The sequence below is a fragment of the Caretta caretta genome, chromosome 10, assembly GCF_965140235.1.
Source record: "Caretta caretta isolate rCarCar2 chromosome 10, rCarCar1.hap1, whole genome shotgun sequence".
Classification (NCBI taxonomy): Eukaryota; Metazoa; Chordata; order Testudines; family Cheloniidae; genus Caretta; species Caretta caretta.
Genome location: NC_134215.1, coordinates 77,213,900 through 77,227,653, shown reverse-complemented (window position 1 = coordinate 77,227,653; position 13,754 = coordinate 77,213,900). Strand labels below are relative to the sequence as shown.

The window sequence follows — 13,754 nt, the reverse complement described above, 5'->3', positions numbered from 1 at the left end:
GTTCCTTGCACCTCCGTCCTCAACCTAGTGACAGCCATAATTTGGGCCTAATATTCTCATGGTGCCTTATCAGCAGCACCAGGCAAAATGCAGAACCATGAACTTGACCAGGAAGCCAAGAAGGTGAAGACTCTCTAGTGTTCCCTGGCACATTTGGAGCCAAATTCATTGCTGTTTCAAATGGGGCAGCTCCATTGACTTTGGTGGAATTTCACCCATTTATACCAGCAGAGAATTTGAAGTCTGCTCACCTCTTCTGTTATGGCCTCAGTCTGTTCCTGTGAAAGTCTGCGGGAGTTCTGTCATTGGCTTAAGGGGAAGCAGGATTGAGCCCTTGTGGTAGTTTATATTGTATCTTTTTAATTCAATTGTTTCCGGTTCGGGGTCATCACAGTGAGCATAGAATGCATTTGCTCTTCTTAGTCCTAACTAGCTCTGATCATAAATTTGTCTAGAAACATTGGACAGGATAGCCCATTAATCCCAGTTATTGGATTAAGGAGAAGGATAGCTAAATCACTGCAGACCACATTAGACATAGACATTAGACTTCCTGGCAAATCTCTAAAGGGAGTGGTTATGGCTGCCATTGACCTCTAGAATCCTCAAAATGGAGACAATACCCGATGTGAAAGAGCTCTTTAATCTTGCACAGGAAAGCCTAACAAGCACTAATGGCTGGAAGTTAAAGCCAGACAAAGTTGAATTAGAAATAAGGCATACATTTTAACAGCAAGGGTGATTAACCATTGGAACAACCTTCCACGGGAAGTGATGCATTTTTCATTTCCTGGGGTCTTCATATCAAGACTGACTGCTTTTCTGGAAGACTTGCTTTAGTTAAACACAAGTTACTGGAATCATAACAGTAACTAGATGAAATTCTCTGGCCTGTGTTACACCTAATGGTCCCTTCTGACCTTCAAATCTATGGATTTAAGAATCATCCTTTTTAAAAAATGAAGATTTTTTGAGGGGGAGGGAGGGCTCTTTTTCTTTGTATTAAGTAGACAAATTAGGCCTGATTCTCACACTGGCATGAATTGGGAGCAACCCCATTGAAGTCAGTGGAGTTATACCATTGCAAGTTTGGTGTAATCAGGCCCATTGTGTCTGTCAAGCCCCCTTTACTGTTCTTTCCATAGGATTTGGTGCTAACAGTTTGCATGATACAAATTGTAACAGCAATAAAAGAGTAAGGACTTGACAAATATGGTTGATTTAACTAAAAGAGGGAGATTGAGCAGCAAGTGGAAGGTTAAACAAAAGGGAAAAGATTAGACGTGCGCCTTTGGCCTCACTACAAATGACTCTTGGAGACTTTAGAGCATTAGTGTGCTTCTTGTGAACTTTGAAACCATTCACCCATTCAGAAAGATTAAATTGATTAGTCATCCAGAACATAAAATATACATGTCCATTATGTCTTTTCCCCCAAACGCCTTATAGAAAATTCAGCCAATACTATGAAACAAAAACATTGGAATGAATGGCAGCCTCGACTCTTATATCTACATTTTACCAGCTGTTAAATTTTTGGTAATATATTAATCAATTATAGTATAGTGGAGACCTTTTCTTTGAGTTGGAAAACACCAGCATAATATATGATGTGCTGGGGTCAGATAAAGTATCTTGGAAGTAAAGCAGTGAAAGCCTCGGAACTGGTACATTGTATCATCCGTAAAGGGTCAGAGTTAAAATAAGCACAAGCTCAATTCATGATATTCTAATAGCTTTATAATAGTCCATTGTAAACAACTTTGAGTGCAGAATTGTTTTCTAGTTAAGGAAGAAGTTATTGCTGTTTAAATTTCTGTCCTATCTTAACTTCCTGTGCCCTCCAATTGCTTGAACAATTCTGCCGTACTAAAGACTGTTTCTAAAGCAAGGGCTTTTGAAGTGCAATCAGTTGTTTGTTTGATTTAAAAGATGCAAAGGGGGAGAGCTAGATCTATTTCAGTGTCAAAATGAAAGTTTATGCCTTTGCAGTTTGCTTCCATCTGGATAGTGGTCAAGACTTGAAAAGTCATAAACCTTTCCAGAACTGAACAGGCTTTCTCTGTAACTGGTGCCGTGCTTTAGGACATGAAGGAAATACACACTTGCTGGTCTGAAATCCTTAGGATATTTCAGAGTGGTAACCGTGTTAGTCTGTATCAGCAAAAACAACGAGGGGTCTTGTGGCACCTTAAAGACTAACAAATTTCTTAGAGCATAAGCTTTCGTGGGCTATGACCCACTTCTTCAGCTGTATGGAGGATATTATCTCTCATAGAGAAGTTTATTATGTTACTGGATGATAATTCTGAATAACATATTTTGCCCTTACTGTATTTGTATTTGTACTGTATTCCTCCAGATTCATAAATGATCTGGAGGATGGTGTGGATTGCACTCTCAGCAAATTTGCGGATGATACTAAACTGGGAGGAGTGGTAGATACGCTGGAGGGGAGGGATAGGATACAGAAGGACCTAGACAAATTGGAGGATTGGGCCAAAAGAAATCTGATGAGGTTCAATAAGGATAAGTGCAGGGTCCTGCACTTAGGACGGAAGAACTCAATGCACAGCTACAGACTAGGGACCGAATGGCTAGGCAGCAGTTCTGCAGAAAAGGACCTAGGGGTGACAGTGGACGAGAAGCTGGATATGAGTCAGCAGTGTGCCCTTGTTGCCAAGAAGGCCAATGGCATTTTGGGATGTATAAGTAGGGGCATAGCGAGCAGATCGAGGGATGTGATCGTTCCCCTCAATTCGACATTGGTGAGGCCTCATCTGGAGTACTGTGTCCAGTTTTGGGCCCCACACTTCAAGAAGGATGTGGATAAATTGGAGAGAGTCCAGCGAAGGGCAACAAAAATGATTAGGGGACTGGAACACATGAGTTATGAGGAGAGGCTGAGGGAGCTGGGATTGTTTAGCCTGCAGAAGAGAAGAATGAGGGCGGATTTGATAGCTGCTTTCAACTACCTGAAAGGGGGTTCCAAAGAGGATGGCTCTAGACTGTTCTCAATGGTAGCAGATGACAGAACGAGGAGTAATGGTCTCAAGTTGCAGTGGGGGAGGTTTAGATTGGATATTAGGAAAAACTTTTTCACTAAGAGGGTGGTGAAACACTGGAATGCGTTACCTAGGGAGGTGGTAGAATCTCCTTCCTTAGAGGTTTTTAAGGTCAGGCTTGACAAAGCCCTGGCTGGGATGATTTAACTGGGAATTGGTCCTGCTTCAAGCAGGGGGTTGGACTAGATGACCTTCTGGGGTCCCTTCCAACCCTGATATTCTATGATTCTATGATTCTATTTAATACCTTTCACTGAAGGACTTCAAGGGCCTAGCTAATGTTGATTGACATATTGTAGGTAATTGTTGCTATCTCCATTTTACAGATGGGGGACTGAGCCACAAAGAGGTAAATTCCTTGCCCGAGTTCAGAGTAAGTCAGCTGCAGAGCTGAGAATAGAACCCATTCTTCTAATTCCCACTTCCATGCTTTCAATGCTAGACCACACTCCACCCCTGTAGGGAGTAAGAACTAATGTCAGTATAGATATAGCTTGCATTTAGCACCTTCCACCCCAAGGCATTCCAAAGCAGATCACAAACTAAGTGCAGTTAACAGGGGGCAGAAGGACAAGGGAGCTACTAGCAGAGTGAAGAGCAGGAATCTACTGGTGGTCAGGCGTGCAGTGAAGAATCCTTGGCCAAGCACACCAGGGCTAATGAAAAGTAGTGTGAGATTGTTTAATGTCTATGTCCATTAGGAAGGGGATAGATAATAAGATGGAAAATATCATAATGCTACTATATAAATCCATGGTACAAGCACACCTTGAATACTGTGTGCAATTCTGGTCATCACATCTCAAAGAAGATATATTAGCACTGGAAAAGGTACAGAGAAGGGCAACAAAACTGATTAAGGGTATGGGACAGCTTCCATATGAGCAGAGAGTAAAAGGACTGGGTCTTTTCAGCTGGGAAAAGAGATGATTAAAAGGGCATATGATAGAGGTCTATAAAATTGTGAATGGTGTGGAGAAAGTGAATAAGGAAGTATTAACAACTCCTTCTCATAACACAAGAGCCAGGGGTCACCAAATGAAATTAATAAGTGGCAGGTTTAAAACAGAAGAAGTATTAATTCACACAACACACAGTCAACTTGTGGAACTCATTGCCAGGGGATGTTGTGAAGGCCAAAACTATAACGTGGTTCAAAAACAAATTAGAGAAGTTCCCGGAGAATAGGTCCATCAATGGCTATTAGCCAAAATAGTCAGAGATGCAACCCCAGACTTAGGGTGTCCCTAGCCTCTGATTGCCAGAAGCTGGGAGTGGACAACGGTTTGGATCACTCAGTGGTTGCCTGTTCTGTTCATTTGCTCTGAAGCAGTGGTTCTCAAACTTTGGTCCTGGGGATCCCTTTCACATAGCAAGCCTCTGAGTGTGACCCCCTCCCCTTATAAATTAAAAACACTTTAAAATATATTTAACACCATTATAAATGTAGGAGGCAAAGTGGAGTTTGAGGTGGAGGCTGACAGCTCGCAACCCTCCCATGTAATAACCTTGCAACCCCCTGAGGGGTCCCGACCCCCAGTTTGAGAACCCCTGCTCTGAAGCATCTAGCATTGGCCATTGTCAGAAGACAAGATACTGGGCTAGATGGACCATCCATTGGTCTGACCCAGTATGAGCGTTCTTAGAGAAGACCAGACCTTGGTTTATAAGATTTCTTTCAGAAGATCCCACACCCAGAAAACTCCATGGTACAGGTTAGCTACCTTGTAAGGATGAAGACCTGAGTTGAGGAGTTAGACTGATAGGGCAACCACCTGTCCTGTATTTAAAGATGTCTGTTATCTGGGTGATCTGAGCTTTTAAAACTATGTACTTATGAAAAGGCCCATGCGCTATGGACAAATGTATCCTTCTGTACAATAACATAACTCCTACTAAAAAGCAGCCCATTGTGACCCTTTTGTAACTTATTTTGGGAGGATGAAGTTTGCCTTTGACTTCAAGGTCTACAGAACTGTCCCTCCAAGGCCCCAATTCAGCAATCCCTCCCTATTCAGCAAACCACTGAAGTACATGCCTGACTTCAAGCATTTTTCCTAAGTCCCATTTGCCTTCAATGGGGTGTGAGGAGGTGCTTAAAATTAAGTATATGCTTAAATGTTTTACCTAAATTGACACAGTCTGGCTTCACCAAACTACATTCTCCTTTAGCATTCAGCTGTATGAGCCTGTTCCAAAGCCTATTGACAGCAGCGGGGTCTTTCAATTAACTTTAATGGGGTTTGGATCAGGCCCTATATTCTGATTTGATATTTATTTGTTTCCTAAATATTTCTGGTAGCAAAAATTAACCCCAGAAAATCTTTCTGCCTTTGATCATACAGACAAAACACAGCACTAACAGGAAGTAGCAGAGGTGATCCAAATGAGATGAGATCCCATAAATTGCATCTGGGGGAAAGGTTGCTTTTCCTTTACTCTAACTGATGACATGCCAAGTTTATTCTACAGTATTTACACTAAGATTTGTTTGTTTTGGTCCCCTTTACATGTTGTTCAGGAAAAGACGAAAGAAGAGCCCCAGGAAGTTTATACTTTGTGACAAGACCAGTGGAGTGTATGCTTTAATTTTCTTTCGAGTCCTATATGTTTCCATTGAAGCTTTATATATATAAAGGGGTTGTAGTATTGCAGTCAGATAAGTTACTACTGTAGCGGTCATTTATTCTTATGTATGAATGTTCTGCTGATGGACGGTGCCAGACTAACAGCCCTGGGGAATGAAATCATCAGTTATTCACAAAGCCAGTACAGGATGGGCAGAAACAGTGCAATCTTCCCCCATAGTGCACCCCATCTCTGAGCTGGATGGAGCTGGAGTGGATGTCAATTTCCAGCCCCATTTAGCCCTTGGTTGAGATTGAGAACAAAGGGGACCAACGTTTCGAGTCCAAATGTCCTTGCTATAGGAAATGTAACCGGAAGGCAAGTTATTTCATGTGTGGGACTATAAAAGCCATATTTAGCCACCCAGTGCCCATTTATTTGTCATGGACTTCCTGCCACCGAACATGCACCTGCAAACCAAATATGTAAGAATCACACACAGGGGCCCCTTCCCTGGTTACAAGCACCCACTCACCCCTCCCCGCAGAACAAATACTCCTCAGTTGGAGGGGCAGATGCTCGACTGGTGTAAACTGTCCTGACTGGCTCCACTGAAGCCATTCGAGTGCTCAGGTACTCCTCTGCCAAAACCATTATGTTTTAAAGGAAGCAAAATTTGGTGTGTTTAAACCAAACCTTCACTGCTTGATCCCAACTCCTGAAAATGGTGTGGAGTTTTGCTTATGGTGAGGCAAGGCAAAAAGTGGAAAAGGAGTAGATTTTATGTATTATGCCAAATGTCATCAAATTGTCACTCTGTTCAGATGCTCTTTGCTTAGCTTCTTCTAAACCTCATTGTGATGTGTTGCAACAGATGCCAGACGCCTGTTTTTAGCTGGCAGGAGGGAGGTAGTTACCACCTGGCATGTTTTTTGGTCATCTGAGCAGGAAGAACGAAGGACCAGGAGTTCAACATTCTTCCTCTGAGGAAAAAACCCTCCCAAGCTATTTAGGAAAAAAGTCCCTCCCTTGCCCATCTGCCCCTTGTTCCAGAGAACAACCCCTTCCTTTCTCACAGGCAGGGCCGGCTCCAGGCACCAGAAAACCAAGCAGGTGCCTGGGGCAGCAAATGTAAAAGGGCGGCAGGACGTCAGGCTCTGGGGCAGGAATCCGGTGGGAATTTGGCGGCCGCTCCGTCACAGCACGACTCTTCTTCGGTCGCACCATGACTCCGCCTCTGTGTTCGGCGGGCAGGATTCCGCCTCCCCATTTGGCGGCAAGTTGGTATGGGGTGTTTTTTTTTGCCTCTTGGGGCAGCAAAAACACTAGAGCCGGCCCTGCTCACAGGGCTTTGAATATTTATATCGCTATTGCAGATACTGTAATTTTTCTAGTAATAAATCTGGCTTGGTTAATCTGTCTAAGACAGGAGCAGGGGGTTGTCTCTTGTAAATGAGGAGGTGATGCTCTTCCTTGCGCCATGGGACATGTATTTTGTGATTACCGAATTTCTAAGAACTAGGCAAACCCAGGAGACATTGAGATGCAAACAGGAATTCTGGAGCTGCAGTAGTTTGCACCTATTAGTAACGGGCAACTTCTTAGCTCCTGCCCCTTTGTTACTCTATTAATAATGCTTAGCACGTATGTAATGTTTCTTTCATCTTCCCTGCACTTCACCAGCATTAGTTAATCCTCACAATCACCTGGCATTTGCTATTACCGTTTTCCAAGTAGGGGAAATTGAAGCGCACAGAGGTCAAGAGACTTGTCAGGCCAGGACTGCTTTGGGATCCATCAGGATGAAGGTGTTATCAGTGTTGGCCAATTTGAGGCCAGGCATCTGTCTTTGAGTGGCATAGCAGCTCTGACACTTTCTAGAGTTTCCAGATCTCCTTGTCTATTTGGTGATCTGGATGTGAGACAGAGACTGCACTGACCTGTGTGATTGCTGGTCTCCTTCTGGTGATGGACAAAGATTAAAATGGCCCTCCTGATACCTCTAAACATGGCAGCAGTTTCTGATACCATTGGACATCGGGGTGTGAACATGTACAATGTCTCCAATTGCTAATCAGCAACAAGGGTTCTTATATGGGGCATCAGAGGGGTTTGGCTTTGTTACCCCACTTGCAGGAAGGTTGTGAAGTATTTGGGGGAGATGATACTCAGCCCTCTATCCTCTCTGCAACAAACCCAGAGGATGATCTTCTGAGATGTGCCCAGTCTCTAGGAGATACTGAGGTTTAGATGAGTTCGCTGAGACTGGCTCCGTCCAGATAAAATGGAAAATGACGCTGGTTGACGGAGGGAATCGACAGAGGAGATGTTGGCAGTCACATCTTCCCCTTTGATGGAGGAGCATGGTCCATCCTTTGTTAACAGAGGTCAGCCCCTCTGGTTGCTCCTGGGTGTCCTGGTATCTGCAGCTGCTGAGAGCACCTTTTTTCATCTTCATGTAAAAAGAAGGTTGCGCCCTTTCCTGTTGGGTGGTGGGTCACACCACAGGTTTCATGCATTTCTTACCCCACCGTTGGGTGACTGCAATATGCTCTACTTGGCGTGATACATGAGAACAACTTGGATAGCATGCTCATCCTTTGGAGTATTTCATACCTAGTTCACATTATACCTGGGTGCCATAGATAGCACTAGCTTCCATTCTGTGTTTGTTGCAAGACCATCTGCTCACACAGGCCTTTGCTGATGAGGGTGGAACACGGAGCAGTTGGTGATGAGTTGGCAAGTGGGCATGCTGTCATTTCTGGTGTGTCTTGTACACTATCTATACCGCTAGTGGTATTTATAAGGGTACTTGATAAATTAATAAATAAGTACAGTTATTGGCTGGTATTTCCAAAGCCACCTAGAGGATTTGAATACCCGGTTCGCACTAAAATGAATGAGAATTGCTTATCCAAACCCCATTGTCCATTTTTGAAAATCTCATCCATTATCTTTACTGCCCTGCCAAATGGAAGCATATACTTTGTCTGACAGCAAGTGTCATACATGCAGTTTGTGATAGTAAATATTTGCATGGGGTGACTGTGCTTTCTTCTTCTGTCTAGGACTTGAAAGATGACCGGAGTGATGAAGAAGAGGAAGACTCCCTCACCGATAATGAGGAGTGCACAAAGAATGGCAGCAAGAATGGCTGTGGGTTGAGCAGACACCAACTCTTAAACAACAATCATTAGATCCAAGCCTGCACCACCTCCTGCAGTGTGGCTTGCTGTGTCCTTAACCCAACCTACAGTATAGAGCTTAAAGTCAACAGACTTACAAGAGTGTGTGATTGATTTATTGCTGGTTACTAGACCTGGAAGGAAGCCCATTTTAGAAAGGGGCCAGGGGGACTGCTTAACATGACAAAATGTGTTAATGACCAACTTTCTGAATTATTGCATACAAGTGTGTGAAAAACATACCTAGAATCTGTAAACCACTCTTGAAATGCTCAAGAATTTCAAAACGATCTCAGAACATTTAAAATCTAATGGATTTAGGCATACATTGCAAATCTGAGAAAAGCCAGGCAACTTTACCCGATAATTTTAGTGGCATTTCTATATATTTTTAGAAGAGTATAGCTGATATGAACCCCATTAAAAATCAGAATTGCAAGAGAAATCCAGAACACTAGGATATATTATCTAGCATTTTACGCATCCTGTTTGCATTTCAGCCCTTAGCACTGGGCTGCTGCTTGTGAATTACAACTAATTCCCATGTGGCTGGGGGAAGCTAGTAAGTAGGTTCTAGGGCTATTATTCAAGTTTATTGTTTGTGCCTCCCTGAAATGCCTCCTTCACTTAAAGAAGCAATTGTTAGATCCTTGCTCAAAAAATCCGTTCTTTGAAATGGCAGACAATCTCTCCAAATATCACCCATCTCAGGTCTTCTATTTTAGGAGAAGGTTTTCAAGAAAGTGGTGGCAAAAAAAAAATAAAATAAATAAATCTCATTCATGAGTAGGGGTTGTAACCTTTTTGAGACTGGATTACTGTACTGAGTTCTGCAGGAGGCGACACTGTCAAACCACTCAGAAATCGCAGCTAGTGCAGGATGCAATGGCCAACTCCAGTCATTGGAGTCTTGCACAAAAAGAGCACTTGAGCTCCGAGCTTTCCAACCCTCTGGCCACCGCCCACCTTCCAGGCGAAGTTTCAGGTGTTATTGACTTATAAAGCCTTAAATGATTTGGGTCCCACTGTTGGTAGAGACAACTTCTGCCCATATCTGCAGCTACTGAAGTGGTCTGATTCACTCAAGCTAACGGCTCAGGAGAGACAAAAGGGGCTACTAGCACAGGGTCCTCATTGAGAGGCTGTTGACTTTAATACTCTTCTCCCCGTTCTGGCTGCAAGAGCCTGAATTTGGTGACCTATAGGGCACGCTGCAGAATTCACTTGTTTTCCCAGGCTTACCTTGGAAGAGGGAAGGATGAGTGAGGGGCTGGAGGATTTGCTGGGATGAGAAATGCTGCTAGGGGCTTGGGACTCACGTTTTGTGTTATAATAAGCTATGGGAGTGGTCTCTTATGGGGAGTAGAAATTGGGGGATGTCCGCCTGTGGTCTTTTGGACCTATGAAACTGTATTTAATTTTGGGGGGGAGGAGGAGAGAGTAGAGTGCCATGAGCAGTGGATGATGCTTTATTATAAATAAATGGAATTACACTAGAGAAGGAATCTGGCCTAGTGTGTTCTGGAAAGAGCAGGAAGCATACAAGGAAAAACACCAGTCATTGGGATAGTCAGTACTATATTTTATTCTTGCCAATGCTTGCACTGCTTGGGGTGAGTCTCCAGTTATCTCAATCTCTGCAGTATTCCCTTGTACTTCTTTGTACTTACTATAGAAAATATCCTGAATGCTGCAAGAGATTGTATCTCACTGCCAGTACTTAACTCACCACCAGCAGCTGGCAAGTGTTTCTGGGCCATCCTTGCTTATAAATGCTTGCGTCTAATAATTTAAATGCATTAAAATGGCTTTTTTCAGCAAAACGTGAACATAGGAAGTCCCAGCAACAAACAGGCTATATGTTCCTTTATAAGAGCAGTGGATATATAGTAATATATTCTGCAAATGTTGAGTGATTCTGGGAGATAGCCAGTGCATATTTTTAAGTTTTGATTCCAAAAATATTTTCTGATATGAAAAAGAGAGGAACCCATATTAAGAAAGAGAGAATACTAAACTCTTCCAGGGAGTGAGCCTGAATTTATAATGCAAGTTGTGCTAACTCTTGCCATTCTTGCTTGGGCAAAATTTCCACTGAAATCGTTAGAAGTTCCTGGGAATTTTGTCTGGGTCAGAATTCTGGACTGCTCCTTAATGCATATCTCCAAACTGCCCTTATTAGAAGGGATATTCCCCACATTAGCCCCAAATATGCCTCTTCCCCACTCTCAACTTGCTTCATATCCTGCAAATTGTTAACAGGAATACTGAAGCAAGAAGCTGGCCTTATAAAGAATGTGATTCATGCTAACGAAATTAATTTCACATTGCTTCAAGATCCTTGTCCTGTCTTTAGCATGTCCCTTGGTTTGGATCTTTGTACCACAGTGTGTTCTGCATTTGGACCTGGGCAGGTTGAGAGGTCTGAAGTAATGGAGTTTACCAGTTGAAGTTGTGAAGATGACTTTGGTATGACCTTTTGACCATATCAGAATATGAACAGTCAGCAGTACTATAGCCTTGGGGTAAAATCCTGACCCCACTGAAGTCAATGGGAGCTTTGACATTGACTTCAGTGGAGTCCGGATTTCACCCCCAGTCTAAAGTCAATGGTGCCACGAATTCACCCTTTGTATTTATGAAAAATGTCTATTATGCTGCTTCTATACCAGTTATTTAGACAGATAAAATAGATTATCTAGCTATCGGATTATCTATTATCCCACTTTGGACCAGAGCTGTTGACTTCATGGGACTCATTGGTAATTAGTCTTTATCATGCCCTTTTGTATGATCGCCATTTTTATACTTCATGTCACTACTTTTGCCTTGTCATACATGTTGCAATCTATAAATAAACCTTTTAAAAATGTCTCCAAGTTTGACATGCTCTTGGATCATTGTTCATCTACCGCCATTGGCCACTGTGAGGAGCAGTTTTCATTGAGATTATTCAGAAATCTCAAAAGTAAATTGCGCTGTTGAATTCTACAGCTGTGTGTGCATGTGCGCATGCCTCTGCTAGAGCCCTTTGTGTTTGTTACCTTATGTCATGTTCAAGTATGGCTCTGGATAAGTAATAAAATATGGCTTTTAATAGGCAGACTTATTTTACTTGGAATTTAATATCTATAAAATCTTAGCAATCTCATGGGGCAAGATCCTCAGCTGCAGCTAAGCTGCATTTCAGTGGTGCTGAAGGGGTGTGCGTAGATAGCTGAACACCCCCAATCCTGCACCGAGCTGGTCCCCTGGCTTGAATGCTGCTGTAACTTGCAGTGGCTGCCAACAGCCTCGAGGGGCTGTTCCATCAGCCGGAGGTTGTCAGGGTGTAGGGACTCCCGAGCCATGCCCTTTTTCTCCCACTGCACTGTGCTGGCCATTGAGAGAGGAGGTAGTGTGAGAACCACCATGGTGGCACCACCTGAGGGTGCAAGGCTGACCCTCCTTTGGCCAACTAAGACAGCTTTAGGACAGCATTGCAGGGGTTATCTGGTTAATTGTGCAGCTGGAGAAGGAACTGTAATGTCCTGGAGACATAGCTTCCAGCCCCTTGACCAGGACTTTGGACTATCTTGAGAAGAGACTGCCTCCAGAGAATCCACCCCAGGATTTCCAGTGAGCCCAGGAGATGTGGGGAGTTTCGGGAGGGCGCTGTGAATGTGGATATGAGGCAGATGTAATACAGGTCAGAGTTATGGACCTTACTATTTAGAGCAGGGCAAACACCACAAGGAGTGTATGGGGAAGTTTCTTCCACATTTGAAAATGAATGCACTGTGACTGTACTCCTGCCTATCATTTATGTGAATATTCTAGCAACTGAATTTACAGGCAGGAACGTTCCTAAAAACAGCAATTCTATGTGAAATTTTTTAATATTATGATTGATATTACAGCAGCGCCTGACTGTTCCAATCCAGGTCAGGTGCCCATTTCACATCATGCTATCCAATCACAAAGTAAATTACCTTTCCCGTCTGAACAAACCGACTTCCATGGAAAGCACGTTTTGAACTCTCTCAAATATGAGTCACAGACTAGAAACCCGATTCTAACAGTGACAGTAATCCAATCGGATCAGAAACAATACCATGTGATCTACATGTCACATCAAACCTAACCAATACCGTTTGAATTGTGTATATCTAATTCTCACAACAAATTGCCTGAGTACCATTTACAGACCATGAACTATTTGCCAAGTAGTTTTAAATTACAAGTTAATTTGAGAAAAGTCATGAGCTGTTTCTCAATGGAAAGAGAGCAAAATTTATTCAGTCATCTATGATGCTGAGGCTCAGTGCTTTGACTTCAAATATTGTCTGTGGTCACCAATACAAAAGGAGCTCTTCTACTAAAAAGACCAGTGTCTCTGGCTGACTTTTATATTTATTTAATTGCTTTAGATTCTGTTGTGCTTAATATTAAGACCATTTATGAAACTATATAGAGACATCTAGATATAGATATATATTTGAGACAGATTGTAATACAATGATGTGGTATTGTAACTTTATAAGAAGCTCCTTTATAGGAGGATTTATGTGCATATGAGGATTTATGCTCATACATAGCTTAGAATGGTTGTCACCTAAAAAGTCAACCGTTACCACAGAGATACCAGTTATTTGCTATTGTAAGTAACAACATTAACTCTATTATTCTGTGCACTTCAGATAGCTTATAGAGAGATTGACTTCAATGGAGCTACCAGCTGAGGATCAGTGCAGAAATTCTTATTCTGTCCACTTTTGTCTCCCTGCAAGAAGATCATGTGGGCTCTGAGCAGATATCAGCTCAAACAAGTTTCTTCTTTGAAAACAACTGTTAAATTATGTCCGGCAATCCAAATAATGAAGTGAGGCAGAGTATTTGGCATTTGTCATCTGTATTTATTCACTTGTTACAATTACGACTAACAACTGAGTAG

The 13,754-nt window shown here is 42.6% G+C and overlaps 1 protein-coding gene across 1 annotated transcript in view; it reads left to right on the top strand.

Annotated features, from left to right (window-relative positions):
• The window catches only part of CERS3 (ceramide synthase 3), a 74,669-nt gene extending 62,974 nt beyond the window's left edge, over nucleotides 1-11,695 (top strand). Inside the window, exon 14 of the mRNA XM_048866799.2 lies at nucleotides 8,705-11,695. Coding sequence (XP_048722756.1) covers nucleotides 8,705-8,833 — 129 coding nt within the window. The 3' untranslated portion in view covers nucleotides 8,834-11,695. The remainder of the gene's footprint in view (nucleotides 1-8,704) is intronic.
• The last annotated feature ends 2,059 nt before the right edge of the window (nucleotides 11,696-13,754 follow it).